A 17,091-nucleotide genomic window follows, 5' to 3' on the forward strand; every position below is an offset into this window, starting at 1 on the left:
CTATTGCTCACTGCGTCCTACACCTCCATAGCCAAGTCAGCAGGCACCAAAAGCTACAGGCAGTCTAGTGCATCATGGTTATAAGTGAGCCCAAGCTGAGGAAGCAGGAGAATGCGAGCTAGTCTCCAGACGTTGGAGGAGGAAGATAAACAAATAGGTAAAGGGCAGAAGACAGCAAACAGCTCTACAGTGGGCAGAGAATATAAAAGAACAGCACTTAAGTTTATAACACAAAAGAGAAAGTGCCCCAGGATTTGGAGGAGGAAGTGTTAGTACTTGCTTCTCACCTCCAACAATACGCAGGGTAATTAGAGGGCAAGTTCACATCTCAACTGCTCACAACCCGTGTGAGCATTTTTAGGGGAGAATGTATGTGTTAGTTTTTCATATATTCTATTTCACTGTGGCACGTAGTGTACATTTTAATATTTTTAGCTGTTGTAATAACATTATCTAGATTCGTTGGTTATTTTGCTTTACAGAGCACAAGAGCTATGCTTTTGGAAATTTGTATTTCCTGCATTTCGAAAATTTTATTCTTAAGCATTTGAGACTGAGTCTTGCAAAGCATTAAGATAAAAAAAAATAATAGCACTGAAAGTTACAACAAAAACAATGACTGCATGCTGAAAATCATATTTGTTTATTTTATAATGGACAGGTGCAACCAGAGCAGGGCTAGAGATGGCTTGATAAAAAAACTGACAGAAAAAAAAATGCCTCCAGTAAACTCTGCTTGTTGTTAGTACAGCAGCTGCCCTCTCCCCCATGAAAGGCACCACCCATGTTCAAGGGGAGCTTCCTCTCTTATCTTTCCTGTATAGCCAGACCTGGAACCATCATGCCCCATCTGCTCCTCTCCTGCCTCCAGCTGTATGGGGCAACTGCAACCTGTTCCCCACCTTTATCCTTAAGATCTTGCTGATGTCCATTTGACACAATTTCCCAGACTGCGGATGTTTTAAATTAGTTTGTTTGCTTTTATAATGTGCTAATAAATGCTCTGCAGAATATTTCATAAAAATAAAGACTATAGGTAAAAAGGAGTTTCCTGTATATTCCAAATAAATTTTTGAACAGTTACTCAGAAAAAGAAGTTGCTTAGTTTCATGCAAGTGACAAAATTTAAAACTTCAGCATCACAAGAACTTACACACAAAGTAATGAACCTCTGATTTAGTTTTCTCTACATCTTCTACTTCCTTAGCAATGAGACAACTGTAGGATTACACTAGTAGACAGACTGGAATTTTGCTGTTATTCTGAAAAATTCTCCTCTTACCGTAGAGTTGCATCTATTGATCACTACAAGCAGAAGCATCAAAACTTAATCCTGCTGTATATTCTATGTTTATGTGATAACGCAGCTTAGTTTTTTATTTACTTCCCAGCATCACTGATATCTAAAATCTCAACCTCTCCTATGATAAGACTTAACACCAATTTTGGAACTGTGATTTGTATTTGGAGGATCCTTTCAAATATAACTCTTTTCTATCACTGTAATGGCAGTTGCATTGGTATCCAAGGCTCTCTGTCAAAAAAGTAAAAAAGTGTCTTGACTACTGAGAGCCAAAATCATTGGCTTCACTAGTGTGCCAATTCCCACAGTTCTCTCATAGCGAACGTGCATGATTTGGACTAAGAACTTTAAAAAATACTTATAAAAATTAAAGCAAATAATTATAAGACAAATATTTTTAGAAATTAAATAAAAATACACTATCTTTTCAGCAGTTTTAAATCACTAAGTTACACTAACAAGCGAGTTGAAAGCTATACAGTCTAAAGTGTCATGAGCAAGTGGAGGAGAAAAGTGGAAGTCTGTTTACACCAAAACGTTTCCCTGGCATGCATTTTTTATCCCAGATAGATGGTTGAATTTTGTGGGTAAGTCAGCATAGGATCAGTTTTGAAGAAACAACTTCACGAGTGCTTGTAGCTCTTGCTGGGGATAATATGAGGATAGGTAACATCTTATGTGCACGTCATGTACAGGATCAGCAAATCTGATATCCTGTCACAACAAAGCATTGGCAACACTGTTAGTAAAATAAACATCAATGAAATCAACACATGGTGAAAAATGTGTTAAAGATGGAGCTGGTTTGTTTTATAAAATACCTTTTAGCTATTCCTTCTTCTAGAAGTTCTACAACTTGCTTGTAGTCTGTAACTAAATGTTGAGTCAATCCTGCCAAAGATTTAAAAAGAGTTAAATGCATATTTTTCTCAGGAAGTTTCAGTCAGTTTACCCAACAATTTACCCAACATCAGAAGCATAAGGATGTTCTGCGGCGATGCCAGTCTGTTCTACAAGTGGTCTCTCAACTAGAGTAACTATTTTATTTAAAAAAAAAAAAAAAAAAAAAATTGCAGCCCATCCTTCAGATGCAGTGACATCAGTTTAAAAAATGACTTGTACCTTCAGAGTACAGACCTTTTTCAAACTTGTCTGCAGAACAACGGTATTTAAAAAACAGTATAACTGAAACTCCATAAGAAATTTTCAGCTGTGTCACTGCTACTAACTGGGTACAGATCCTGTAAAGAAGCTTTTTGCCATTGCTTCTGGATAATGGCTCTGCTCGTGCAACTAACAGAATTAGGAACCAACCCCTGCGAATATTTACCATTTACCGAACAAGGCTTCAGCCTGCAACACTAAGTCTTCATGCTCTTTTCTCCCCAGAGGGTACCCAAATAATGATATGAAACGTCGGGCCTTTTGATATCTTCTGCTTTCAGGTTTGTTTTTTTTTTTTAATCTGATTTTATTTTCAAGGGGGAAAAAGCCCACTGAAAACAAATAAAAGAAATACTGCATTGCAGAGCCTGCTGTGTCAGAGTGGTGGTTGTGACTAACAGGGCCCCAGTGGAGGGCAGTGTGCTGCTGTGCTGTAGCGGACCTGCCAGCCCCTTGCAAATTCCAGCAGACACGCAAAATCAACCTCAACAGGCTTGTATTTCACATAAATCCGGTTTAATATGCCTCATTTGCATTTTATGGTGATGATTAGTTATCATCTGTACTGCAGTGACTCTTAAAAAAACCACCTGAATTGAGAAGCAAGTCTTCGTCATACAGTATCTAGTAAAACACTCCTTTGCAGAATGTTTTATCTCACAGCTGGAATCCCGGGCTACTTCACACAAACACACACTTATTTAGGTTTGGTTTGTTTTATTGCAGGCCACGAAAGCATGGATGAAGGCAGAGTATTGAAAAATGTGATTATTTGGATCAAATCATTTATCTACTGCTAAAATGTAAGTCAAGATGAATATAAAATTCAACCAGCCTGAAATAAGTTCCTTCTGACATTGTTAGAGAGAGTCTATACTTACATCATAACAGCTTACTTAATTTCAAATGAAAGCAAAATCTAAGCCAAAGATGGGAATTTGTTTTAGTCCTTTAACAACTGATACACATAAAGAAAAAAAAAGATTTTTGAATCACCCACACTTTTAAAAAACCCCCTAACTGTAGTGTGCATGCATGCGCACTTGCACACACACACAAAATATAGGCTGATTTTCAAACAAAAGCATTTCTTCTGCTCTCTAGTGTCCCTTTACAATACATTAATTCCAGAAGTCATCACATTTTCCATTTGAGAAAGAGGGCCATTATTTTTCCAACAGCACTGGGATCTTCAAAGATTAGAATATGGAAAATATCATATATTGTTTTCCCAGACCCTTTTTCAGGGTCTTATGTAACTGAATAAAAATCCAGTTATAAAATGGAGGCATGGAAGAAATTCTTACCTACCTACATTTCCATTACTACTAGAATAGTGATTCTAGCACAGAGTTCAAAACATTTAGTTTTTCAATAAGGTAAATGAAATATTGTAAATGTTGTTTGAAAAGAAATGACAAAGTGTTCTGTTGGCTGCTACAAAAAGAAAGTAATTTTCAAGTCCCATAGAAAGATCAAAAACACTTGCTCATCTAGAAATCTGCCTTGGAATAAGAAAGGATCTCCCTCAGAAATCTCTCAGGGTAACAAAATAGATTGCATCATTTCCTGATTTAAGAGAGGCTGATTCCTTAACAGTGCAACCATCTGTGAGGGAGAAGTTTGAAACAATTCCAACCCAAAGCACTGAAACACTTTCAGCATTTTAAAGGCTACAATCTCACAGCCTTTACATGGAAAAATGATGGGCTGGAAACTATTCAAAATACCCAGTGTTCAGAGTTAGGACTTCCTGACTGGACTTGCAAATGGAAAACGCATTGTCCAGAGCACCTAAGCATCCTTAGAGGGGTTAAGTTTTCCAATTTTCCTCTCTGTCTGTTCTTCACCCACTGCTAACTGTACTCTGAATATCAACACCAACCATACAACTGACAAACTAATGGTACACCGGGGAGCTTCTGATCAAAATCAGCAGACCTTAAAATTGCTGATAGCTTGCAGGAAGTATGATGCAAATACAGATGCTAGTCCTTAACATACAGGATCTACGGAAAATAATGGAAAATTTCTGGGCTTTGCTGATGTTCACCATTTTTACTTCTCCCATACAGCAAATTGCCTAGAGGGAGAATACAAAACAAGCTCCCCTTCTAGTAAGCTTGCTGATAATTCTGATCTCAGCCATCCAGCTATCGGAAACAATATTGTTGCGTTCTGATCCTGCACAGAGAGAGACTACGTATAAAACTGCCAAAGACTACTTCAGCACATAGCAGGCACTCCTTACAGAGATCAGCAATTGATGATAGCAACAATGTATTACTGCAGGTGAGAAGGGCATTTTGTACCAGTGTTGAGAACCGCTTCATTTTCTTGAATTTGATGTTATTAAAATCAAGCTGACTGTACTCCTCACCTGCATTCAAAAGACCTCTGGACTTCCGCACTGCTGCTTATTTTTGATGTGAGCTAATGAGTGCAGTTCCAAAAGGAGCTATGTAATCACACCTTCTTTATTAGTCCCTCTCCCTAAAAGACAGCAGGGTTGTCTCAAGTAAAGCAAACTGCTGCAGTTCTTAATTGCGTAAACTGTACATAAACATATTTATTTTTAATATATATTTATATACACATACCTAAATAAAGAACTATGTCATCTGACTGTTGCCCTAAGCCACTGACTCATCAGCATGAAATCACTTCTGTTCACATGGTCTCACAACAGCACCTAATTACACCCCATGATGCCTTCAGCAGCGAAATTACTTCATTTTTCATGCACACGATCAGTTTTTCTAAAAATGCGAATCACATTTATCATGAAAATTAAATTTTTCTTACAGGCATTAATAAAATGATTTTTGGAGGCTGTCATAAGATACAGAGGGAGAGAATCTTCTAAAATGAAGTATTCACACTGGATTTACAAATATGGTCAAAGCTGGCAAATAATATTTTAGGTTAATCTTTTTCCACTATCCTTTCCTATTATTTTCAAAATCTAATCAACTGGGAACTTTTATGGGATATTTCAGAACTCTAGCATAGAATTGTTCCATTCAATTTTTAGTTGTGTCTAAGTATAAAATCCTTATACAAAAGGGGTAAAATTAAGTTAAAAAAAACAACAAACCACCAACCAAAAAAAGCAGAACTGGAAAAGAAGTGACAGATTTGGCCTGGAAGGTTCTAGATGAAGACAAAATAGTGACAAAAGGCAAGCCAGCCCACTGGCAGAAGCTATAACTTCATTTTCTTTTAAAACAAGGAAACTCCATTATATGCAGCCAAGGAATCACTGGAGATATAAGGCCTGAGAAAAGGGATGGAAATTGCCAAGGAAGGAAGCAGTTTAAAGGCCTTTTCTTGTGTGGTGAAGGAGCAGCTGCTAAAAGAAAATAATTAGTATCTGTACTCCACCAACAATTAAGTTCTTCGATAACAAGCAGGTAGAAAGAAAATCTTGGAAAGACCTCAATAAAGGCCAAATGTCTATGAATCTGCTTTTCAAAGAATGGTAAGTTTGCCATACTAATGAGACCATCAATTCATCTATTTTCCAACTCTCTTTAAACAGGATGCTGATGTGCTGGGAAAGCACAGCTGAAGTAACCATAATGCCAGATAGTCCCTTGTGTATAGGACCATGCAAGTTCAACACTTTCCAAGTGCTTATTTCAAATTTTGAGAGGAGGAATTGGTAACAACCATTGGTTGTTAGATGAGCTATGATGGATCCTGCAGGTGCTGAGTGAATGAGAGCTGGGAATTCCAGGCTCCATTCAGTCACACAGTCAAGTCACCCTATCTATTATCACACCTTGCCTTAATCTCTGAAGTGAGGATAACAATCTGACATGTAATGCTGTGATAAAGAAAAAGAGAGAGAGAAAAGTTAACCAGAGATAACAAAAGGAATTCACAAAACAAACAGAGAGAACTCTATTTAAAAGCCAGAATAAATCAGTATTTGATCTGATGTGACAGGACCAATAAAATTCTGTGATATGCGTTTTGCGTACTAAATGCTTACTCCCCAGGTGTTACTACCCACTTGGTGGCCAGCCAAGCAGTTGCAGAGTCAGTGATACCAGAGGCAACTTTGGAATTCTGTCCACTAGATAAAAGGCACACTGAAAAGAAAATATATGCATTTACTTTCTAAGCAAACTCACTAATTTTGGTACTTGCATCAGTTTGGAAAAGGCTTTTCCTTCAGTTCTCCACTGTAAAGCTACTCTGTATGATTTTGCACTAGTGCACTGATTTTTTGAGAGTGTCCAGGGTTCAGCTAGGATAGAGTTAATTTTCACAAGAAGCTGGGAGGGGACACAGCTAGGATAGCTGACCCAAAGTAGACAAGGGGATATCTGATAGTCCTTTTTGGAGCCTAACGTGGGTCTCACAGGGTTGAGATAATGACAGATATGACCAGAGCATGTCGAAACAAAATTGTTATATGCATTTCTTACATTAGTTAAATAGTCACCGGTCACAATGTTGGTTCACTTGTTCACATGGTGGTGTTACGTAAATCCTCATATGCACTATGTATTCCCTGTGGTGATGTTTATCACCTTTGGGACAGGGATCAGGACTACCATTTTGCTGTAATGGGTAACGTTGACTTATGATGTATCACCGGTCATGAGGTTAAGCTGGTGTTTGTATGCAGCATTGTTGCCATACCCACACCTCGGGTGCCTTCTATTGAAATTTATTAGTAACTGCACCCAATCTATGGGGAAGAGGCAGGGGGGATACTTTCTCCTGCTCTTTCACCTCCCCTTTCTCCTTCAGGCTAATTACAACAGCTTTTGAGAATTTTGAATAAGCTTGGGATGTTGAAGCCAGTATGCTCTTATTGCTATATCTTCTGAATATGTCTCAGGTCTTGTTTAGGGTTACACAAAAATTTTTTATGAATACCATCCAGAAAGTCTGGACAGTCATGGGTGGCATGGCATGTGGGAGAATATGGGCAGGTATCTAGAGAACTTCTCACCTCCAGTGGTTTGGAACTTCACTCCCAAACATTTACAAGATCCTGATGAAGTGCTATAATATTTGAAAGGAAAACACTGTGGCTATTCCCAAAAGGCACAACTTACTGCACTGTGCTGGGCCCTGGCCAGTATCTACCAAACACTGCTTGATATTAATCAGCACCCTGAGGGGAAAGGGAGGGAAAACAGACCAACAGGCACTGTGACTATTCCAACCCTCGTGACAAGCACTGCAGCTACCCCAGCCCTGGCGACAGGCACTGCAGCTGAACCAGAGAAGCAAGCTGTGCTGGTATCAGTTGCCCGTATGCAGAAGAAGAAATAATAAAAAAAAAACAAACCAGTTTGCTTAATGAAAGATGAAGGTAAACCAGGGTCATCAAGAGGACAGGAGGAAGAGGCAGAACCAGAGATAATTGCCTGATCCCAGTCCCTGAGCAAGCTGTGAGATGTATGAAAGGATTTCAGCTGCTATCCAGATGAGCACATTGTTACCTGGCTGCTCCGATGCTGGGATAACAGGCCCAGTAGTTTGGAATTAAGGGGGTAGGAGACAAGCCACTGGGATCCCTGTCTAGGGAAGGGGGCATTGACAAGGTGACTGGAAGAAAGACACAAGCCCTCAGCTTCTGGAGGTGACTTCTGTCAGACATGAAGGAAAAGTACCCCTTCAGGGAAGAAGTTACATGTCACCAAGGCAAGTGGACTACCATGGAGAGAGGTATCCAGTACCTGAGGGAATTAGCCATGCTGGAGATTATTTATAACGATCCAGATAACGAGCAGTTACCCACAGAACCAGATGAAGTCCAATGCACACAACCCATGTGGTGGAAGTTTCTACAAAGGGCACCACCATCGTATGCCAACTCCTTGGCAGTAATGACCTGGAAAGAAGGTGAGGGACAAACAGTGGATGAAATGGCTGGCCAACTCCAGCAATATGAAGGAAGTCTCTCTTCCTCCTTACAGGCCTGCATCTTGGCTGTGGAGAAACTGCCCCGGGAGTTCCAGCAATTCAGAGAGGATATGCCCTACTCCCTACTTGTACAGGCCTGTATCTCAGCTATTAGGAGCAAGTGTTCCTCTGCTCAAGAGAGAAGATACAGAAGGTACACACAATGGGGTAACCTGTGGTTTTACCTGCATGACCATGAGAGGACATGAGGAAGTGGGATGGAAAACCTGCCTCAACCTTAGAGTCACGGGTACATGAGTTGCAAGGAAAAACAATCACAAAAGGGGATTCTTCCTGGAAAAATCCTGCTCCAGTTTCCAGCGGGCAGTTCCCCAGACAGAGTGGAAGGGCTGATCTCACTTCTGATCCTCTTGAAGGGATTTCTGATTCATGTTTACAAAAAGCGAGTAACAAATACTATGACCAGGATTAGAGGAGCCCTGCCTCCAGCCAGGTGGAAGAAGGGGACAACCAGGTTTATTGGACTGCGTGGATTTGATGGGTTGGCACATCAGACCCACAGGAGTATAAGGCTTTAGTGGACACCGGTACGCAGTGTACCCTGGTGCCATCAAGCTATAACGAGGCAGAACCCATCTGTACTTTTGGGGTGACAGGGCAATCCCAGCAGCTAACTGTATTGGAAGCTGAAGTGAGTCTAACTGGGAATGAGCAGCTGCTGTACGGAGTTCTATATGACAAGTCGCAGAAACTGCTGAAGGGGAAGGTGAATTGAGCCAGTTTGTGGAAATGAAAGCCATCCAGCTAGCTTTAGACATTGCTGATCAAGGAAAATGGCCAGTGCTCTATCTCTATATTGACTCATGGATGGTGGCAAATGCCCTGGGGGGGGTGACTGCAGCAATGGGAGCAGAGCAACTGGCAGCGCAAAGGCAAACCCACGTGGGCTGCCCCACTGCGGCAAGATATTGCTGCCTGGCTAGAGAAGCTGGTTGTAAAAGTACATCACTTAGATGCCCACGTACCTGAGTCAGGCCACTGAAGAACATCAAAACAAGCAGCAGGTGGATCAGGCTGCTAAGATTGAAGTGGCTCAGGTGGATTTAGACTTGCAACATAAGGGTGAATTATTTATGGCTTGGTGGGCCCATGACACCTCAGGCCATCAAGGGACAGATGCAACATATAGATGGGCTTGTGATCGAGGGGTGGACTTGCCCATGGACACTATTGCACAAGTTATCCATGCATGTGAAACGTGCTGCAATTAAGCAAGCTGAGCGGTTAAAGCCCCTGTGGTATGGAGGGCGATGGCTGAAATATAAACATGGGGAGGCCTGTCAAATTGACTATATCACACTCCCACAAACCCACCAAGGCAAGCACTTGAACTTTTACATACTGTAGAAGAGGATAAAGTCCCTGTAGTGCACATGAAAAATATGTTAGGGAAGACAGTCTGGGTTACTCCTGCCTCAGGCAAAGGTAAACCCATTTGTGGGATTGCTTTTGCTCAAGGACCTGGGTGCACTTGGTGAATGATGCAGAAGGATGGGGAATTTTGATGTGTACCTCAAGGGGATTTGATTCTGGGTGAGAATAGCCAGGGAATTAAATTGTATGATGTTAATCACTAAATAACCCTGCCACTGTATGTCATCACTGCTGCAGTTGCTATATGCCATATCAATGATATTACAGTAAGAATCACCCAAATTAATGAAGGATGGACTTTGATGGAACCGAGCAAAGTGCGGTGGTGATGGAACTTGAACTGGCTTCAGCAACTGGCACCCAGCAACTTCCTCAAGATCATCATCTTCAACCTGCAGACCGTGGGCATGGGCTGCACCAAATACACCAGCCATGAGCTCTGGATGCAGCATGCAAAAATCCAACATCACACACCACACACTCCATCTCTCCTGCCCTGAAAGACTGTTAGGACAGATGGAGCCCTAAAGTCATGGATTAAATGAACTCAATGGACACATTAGAGGGATGGCCCACAGACTAAGGAAATGATAGCTCTGTGTATGTGTGTATATATATCTATCCATCTATCTATCAAAGACAGGAAAAGTGGTGGTGATTAACTGGAAAGTGTAGGATCTGGGAATGATGTAGATGGTATAGAATAAGGGGTGGATAATGTCCTGCATTTGATTAGGACAGGGTTAATTTTCACAAGAAGCTAGGAGGCGACACAGCCAGGATAGCTGACCCTAACTAGCCAAGGAGATATTCGATACCATATGATGTCCTGCTCAGTATATATACTGGGGGAGCTGGCAGGGGGCTGGGAGGAGGGATCGTGGCTTGGGAACAGGCTGAGCATCGGGTTCTGGTGGTGAGCAATTGCATTGTGCATCACTCGATTTATATATTCTTTTATTAGCAATTTCTTCTCCCCTCATGTTGTCCTGTTAAACTGTCCTTATCTCAACCCATGATTTTTTTTTACCTTTGTCTTCTGATTCTCCTCCCCATCCCACAGTGGGGGATGGGGGTGGGGGGTAGTGAGTCAGTGGCTGTGTGGTGCTTAGCTGACAGCTGGGCTTAAATGGTGACAGATACACATGCCTTTTGTCAGTTTTTGGTCAGATAAATGGCAATATAGCAGGCAAACTTTACATTGGGAGCTAATCAATTTACGAAGTACCAATGGCCAAACTCCAATTTAAAGCTATGTAAGACCTTGAAGTGAAGGCACCAATGAAAAGTGAAAATGAACTGTAAGTACAAAAACTGAAATGGAAAAAATACCTGTGGGTTTTTTTTAATCTGCTGTGTCACCTGATTTGAAAGCTATGATTCACTAGAAAACACAAAGCCATCTGAGGGACTGCTGTTCCAAGTGTGAATTAAAAAGTGTATGATGTTTTTAATCATATAATGCACCTACATTACCCATCCTATGTTTTTTCAGTTTAATGAAGGAAAATGAAGCTTGCTGGGTTCTCACTCAGGTAATACAGATTTTAGTCGCTTTACATGGCCTGGCCTGCAACATCAAACAGTTGGGTTTATCTACTTTTTTATTATTATTATTTTATATATATACTGCTGCCAAGGACTGAAACAGGTATGGAGGGACCTTAAGCTGATCTGGAGAACCCATTTAGAGCTGATGTTGCTGGATTTCTTGATTAAAATTTCTTTAAAACAAAAGAAAGCAAAACACTATGGCTCACACACAACCTATGCCTGGAAAGGCAAACAGAAAAGTGCAGGATATCCACCCAGTGGGATAACAGAGGCAAAGCTTTCAGTGTATTATACATGTTCATATTAACAAGCAAAATATTTGAGGAAAGTAACTCTTGAAGAGTAGAAGCAACTAGGATCACGCAAGGAACATACACAAAGATACATACAAGACCTGATACACATTTACTTAAAATTCTGATGCTAGTTGTGACGCCCACTCTCACCTTGTACATATGGTCCTGTTTCAGGGTGTTCTCGGACTCGAAGTGTGTAAGGTTTCTTTCGGTCTGATTGTTTTAACAAATCTCGGACACGCTCATTATAGATTTCAAGAAAACTGAAAAGAAAAAAAAAAGAATGTTAAATATACACAATAAAAAAAAGAGAGAAAGCATATATTTAGACAATGTAGCTACCTGAATCTTACATAGATCTTTCATAATAAATTTAATTAATTCATTATTTCCATTATCTCTGTTACTGCCCCTTCCCATGCAGTGCACGTAGAAAGAACTCATAGTACCAAATTTCTAAGAAGCAAGAGGCATTCAGTATTTTATTTGAAAACTCAAAAAATATGCTTTTTTAACACCAGGGACTTCAAATCCCCAGCATAGATCAATGCTTCATTAGATCAATGGGAACAATTAATAAGAATGGAATGTAGGATTATGGCTCAAATTTAAGAGTTAAACAAACAGGAAGTAAATTTTTAATGCACTCCTATTTCAGCTGTCTATACAAAAGTGAACAGACAGCATCCCAAGAACTATACTGAGATGGAAAACTAAAATCAACACTTTCTCATTCTTCCTCTGTGTTCTCTCCCTTGTTGCAAAACGATATCATCTGAGAAAACAGAAACAAAATAAACTAGTCTTTACTTTGTTTGATTACAGGAACATGTTGCTGAAAGCATTCATAGCATTGCCCAAAACAGTGACACACTTACCTGACCTTTACTCTGCAAGATGCTGTCTGGTCTGAGTAATCATCCTTCCTTGAAAAGAGGCCCTGCACAAACCAGAAGTTTATGCAAATTTTAAATCCATCAAGAAAATCTAACTACTTGAACAAATGCAAGTGAAATAAAAAATAAGTACCTCACATATACGAGGTGTCAGCCCAATGGATGCCTTCAAATAATAAACAGAAAAAAAAAATTAAACAATATACTTGCTATTACTCTTGCAAAACTTATTTTTAAATAAAGGCCAAGTTATGAGAAAAGGACAGAATCATAGTGCAGCATTGAAGTAATGACTGTATGGTGGATTACAACACAAACTGCCCTGGAGTGCAGTTCAGAACAGCATGGCAATGCTCTACTACTCTAGCTGAAGCATCTTGCACATGAAACACTGCAGGGACTCGTGTGCTGTGTAATGTCAGCTGTCTTAGCTTCAGTGCAAATGCTATTTATAGCAAAAGTCATTTTAGAGCAACTTATACAGCATCAATGAGAAGTTAGAGGCTTGAGTTAAATCAAAGTACTGTCTGATGTAAAGACACTGGACATGCCTATGTCAGAGGTGTTGCAGTCTAGATGAAGCCAGGCCAACACTGAAACTAGCTTGACTGGTAATGAATATTTTGGTTTTTTGTTATTCTACTTTTATTTCTTCATGCTATGGCACTACAGAACAGGCTTGGAACAGCTTTATGTTCTAGATTTGTAAATCTGGTCTCTCAGACAGAATGCGATATGGGCTGCTAGCAGTACGCAAACTAGCTGATTTAAACTTTACCCAAATGGTCTACACAGCACTGACGTAACGGTGTGTTTTTGTGCGATGAACTGTTCTTATGACATGATTGCTTGCACTTCAGTGATTGCAGTGCCAACACACCCTGAGAAAGACTCTAAGGCTTTGGTGGAATCTGCTTGCTGAATAGCATTAAAGGCTTTTAGAAGGCAGACTTGAAATGGTGTTGGGGGAAGAAAGTCAAGTTCATCAGGTGGACCACTGTGGACAAAATTCAGTTTATACCAAACACTTGTTTCCACCTAGTTTTGAACACTGTTTCACAGTGAATACATGTTATTAAAGATAAGATCAAAGCAGGATTCCACAGAGAAAGAAATCACTTTATAAGCCAGAAATCTCTTAGAAACACTACACCTGGAAATTTCCTTGGAAATGAGGATAATTTCAAGATGTGGCCATTCTGAATTACTAAGATATTTTCAAAATAACATAATACAAATATCCTAGTTTGTCACCTATTAACCCCAATTTTAACAATTCTTCAGGCTTTCATGGAGTTAAGCTTGATTTTGCATCAAATGAATGGAGAATCAGGTAATGATTTAACAACATTCAATTGCTGATGTCTGTGGGGAAAATAAACTTTTAAAAATCCAAACTCTTGTCAAAAGCACAAACCATGCCAGAATAGTCTTTTTCTTGTCTTTGGGGTTTGAACAATTTTTACCCTTATTTCACCTTAAAAATTGAATCCCATGGGTGTAGGAAATAGCGGCCCACACGCACAAACTGTTAAATAATTTTTTTCTTATTTAGGGGCATGTTTCACCAACAGCCAAGAATATTTATGGATAGAGATCAAATTGCCTTGTGTTGCAGCAGAACACAGGAAATCCTCAACTGACCCCGTCGATCTGAGTACCAAGATTAAAATACACTTTAAGTGGTTCCTGGTAGACAAGAATCTTAAAATGTAACAGATTCTGCAGACACTATTCAAATACATTTCAAAACTGGAAGTAAAGCAAATATTAGTTTGCACAGGCCAAAGGATAACTTCTGCAACAAATAAATGTCTGAAGTAGATAATGAAGCCTGTTACAAAAGTATTCCTGTGCACTGTATCCAGGTTTTTTTGTGAAAGTAATTTAATTTCAGCATAGCTCAGACTGCCAAAAAATTCCATGAGAATGAATACTTTGTATTATCTTGAGCTATACATTTCTAAAAACGAGAACTATTCAGCGATATAGTTGGGGTTTTTTTTGTCCTCTAACATAGCGATAACATTCATACATAGCAAGATGAAGGTTATCTAAAATAAATATTTAAACTACATCATATTTTCTAGTACTTTTAGCTGATGCTACATTATTTATCTAAATGTAAATGCTTGACTCTCATTTGATATATATAAATACCAAATAAAATATGTATAAGCATTCTGCTGAACAAGCACCATAACCATGGTTTCAAAATAAAGCGATGTTTCTGCTGGACATCCCACCCTCGACCCTAAGTGTAAAACGAATGGTGTAACTCACAGGTGTTCCCATCATTGTGTAAGTTTTTCCTGAACCTGTCTGTCCATATGCAAAGAGGCAGATGTTGTATCCTCTAAATGCACCTGACAACACAGAAGTGCCAAGGTCCTGGAACACCTGAAAAGACCAAAAGAAACAAAACAGTCCATGAATAATATGCCTCCCTATAAACGCTCTGCATTACTTGTGGATATTGCAGCTTTAATAACTCCATGCAAAAAAAAGAATCTTCACAGTATTTGTCTTTCTAATTCATCAGACACAATGTTAAGTGCCCAGCATTCACTTGTTAGATCTTCCTCCAGATGGTGGTATGCCAAGCATAGTGCTGACACCAAGCAGTAGTGTTTAATTGTGCTTCCCTGCCTGCTATCTCTTATTTTATACTTAGACTGTATGAATTCTTGAGGATCTCCCCCACCCCAAGTTTTTACTGTCCTCAGCATATATCTGACGGAAAGGCATGATCAAGGCTCTTTGACACAATGACATTAATAGGAGCATTAGGCATCAGAATTACAGGTCAAAAGCAAAGCAAAGTCTAACCCACAGCCTGCAAGCAGACCTCACCCAAGCAATACTTAGATCTGACCTGTCTGGTCAGTAAGCCACACCACCAAAGGCTAAATGCTTTATTTTCTGTTCACGCCACAACACAGTGATGAGCCACCTTCTGCTCATCATAATGCAGAGCCAAGAACTGTTACCACCACATCAGTGTCAGCCTCTAGGGGCTTCCAAAGCTTGCGCTGGTCCCACTGTGGCTGCAAAAGTTGGACCATCACAGCCAGACTACCCATAAACAAGATCTGAACAGTCATTCCCTCTGCTTTTCCTGTTCCTTTTTTGGAGACACAGCTGCCCCACATTGTGACCATGTTCTCAGCACATCAAAGCCTTGCCATAGACCAGCTGAAAGGACACCTGGTAAGGTTTGCTAGGAAGTACATGATGGATCAAAAGGTTCCAGTAGGCAGGCTACCAATCCCTTAGTACAGCTGTGGCTTTTCAAAAAAAATGTTACAAGTATTAATAGTTTTGCCATTCACATAGAAAACTAGCTAGTATAGAGAGAGATGCATATGATTTCAGTGTTTCACTGCTGTGGAACCTCCTCCAGTATGAGGTCATTTGCTTCTCCAATGGATAGATAAATGCACTAAAACTGATATAAAAAATCAATAGTAAAATATATTTCATAGCTATCACCACTTTACCAAAACTGCCCAGAAAAGAGATTAAAAATCCTAAGACTTTTATTTTCAGATCATATTTCAACTGAAACTGAGACAAGATGTTAATTTCTGGCTGAAGAATCAGTAACATTCCCATTTGGCAGAATTTGGCTACTCTTGCCCATATTTCTAAGGGTATGTGGCATATCACAGCATCTGCTTCATTAGGATTATCAGATCAAGGAACTTTTCCATTCAAAGAGTAGCAGAGAAAGTCATAAACAAAACATATGGACACAAATGTAATAGACAAGGATAACAAAGATAGTGACAAACTCTCCAGTCACTACTGGACAGGCCATTAAGGAACTGAAGCATACCTTTGGAGAGGGCTAATCTGGACTTCATAACCAACAAGATGGGCAAAATAGGAGGAACAGGACGATTCGGCATGTTTTAGGGGGGCCTGCAGGGCTATGCAAAACTTATTAAGGAATGCTTAAAGTGAGGGTGTCAGGAAGAAGAAGGGGGTATAAAAGGGGCTGGTCCCATGTAAGCAGCAGCAGATCAGTATGCTTGCCTGACTGAGCCCTGTGCCTGATCACCACAGTCTGTCCTATTTTCTTATTAAATCCTTTCTTGATGATCTTTCCATGTAACCACACTCTCTACCCCATGTGTGAGTGCTGTAAGGACTAGATGCCAGCAGCTGGAGTGAATTTGGGGCCAGCAATGGAGTCAGAAGACCGCAGGTGATAGGGCCATCACATCAGTGGTGCCAGCAAACAAAGCCAGTGAGAGTCTCAGTGTTGGTAGCTGGCATGGCATGTAGTAGGAGTCTAAATGCCAGCAATTAGAGCAGGACTATGTGTCACAGGGACTATGTCCCAGCTACTAGGGGAACTGGAGCAGTGTGAGCATCTCTGTCAGCAGCTAGAAAGGGACCATGGGTCCCAGGGCCTGTGTTGCAGGTGCCAGCTACTGGAGTGGCTTAGGTGAAGCAAATGAGGGTCTCGGCATCAGCACCTGGAGCAGGGAAGCACCACTCACAGGGCCTGTGTGCCAGCTACTGGCATGGAGGGTGGGGGGCAGAGAGG

General features: G+C 40.3%; 1 protein-coding gene across 2 annotated transcripts in view; it reads right to left on the minus strand.

The window, feature by feature from the left end:
• STARD9 (StAR related lipid transfer domain containing 9) overlaps positions 1–17,091 on the minus strand; it is a 118,896-nt gene that overhangs the window by 52,074 nt on the left and 49,731 nt on the right. For both annotated transcript variants that reach the window (XM_069784355.1, XM_069784354.1), the window contains exons 4-8: positions 14,820–14,936; positions 12,670–12,702; positions 12,519–12,580; positions 11,791–11,903; positions 2,125–2,194 (exon numbers count right to left, since the gene is read on the minus strand). In XM_069784355.1, coding sequence (XP_069640456.1) covers positions 2,125–2,194; positions 11,791–11,903; positions 12,519–12,580; positions 12,670–12,702; positions 14,820–14,936 — 395 coding nt within the window. The remainder of the gene's footprint in view (positions 1–2,124; positions 2,195–11,790; positions 11,904–12,518; positions 12,581–12,669; positions 12,703–14,819; positions 14,937–17,091) is intronic.

Source organism: Haliaeetus albicilla, chromosome 5 (assembly GCF_947461875.1).
Source record: "Haliaeetus albicilla chromosome 5, bHalAlb1.1, whole genome shotgun sequence".
Classification (NCBI taxonomy): Eukaryota; Metazoa; Chordata; class Aves; order Accipitriformes; family Accipitridae; genus Haliaeetus; species Haliaeetus albicilla.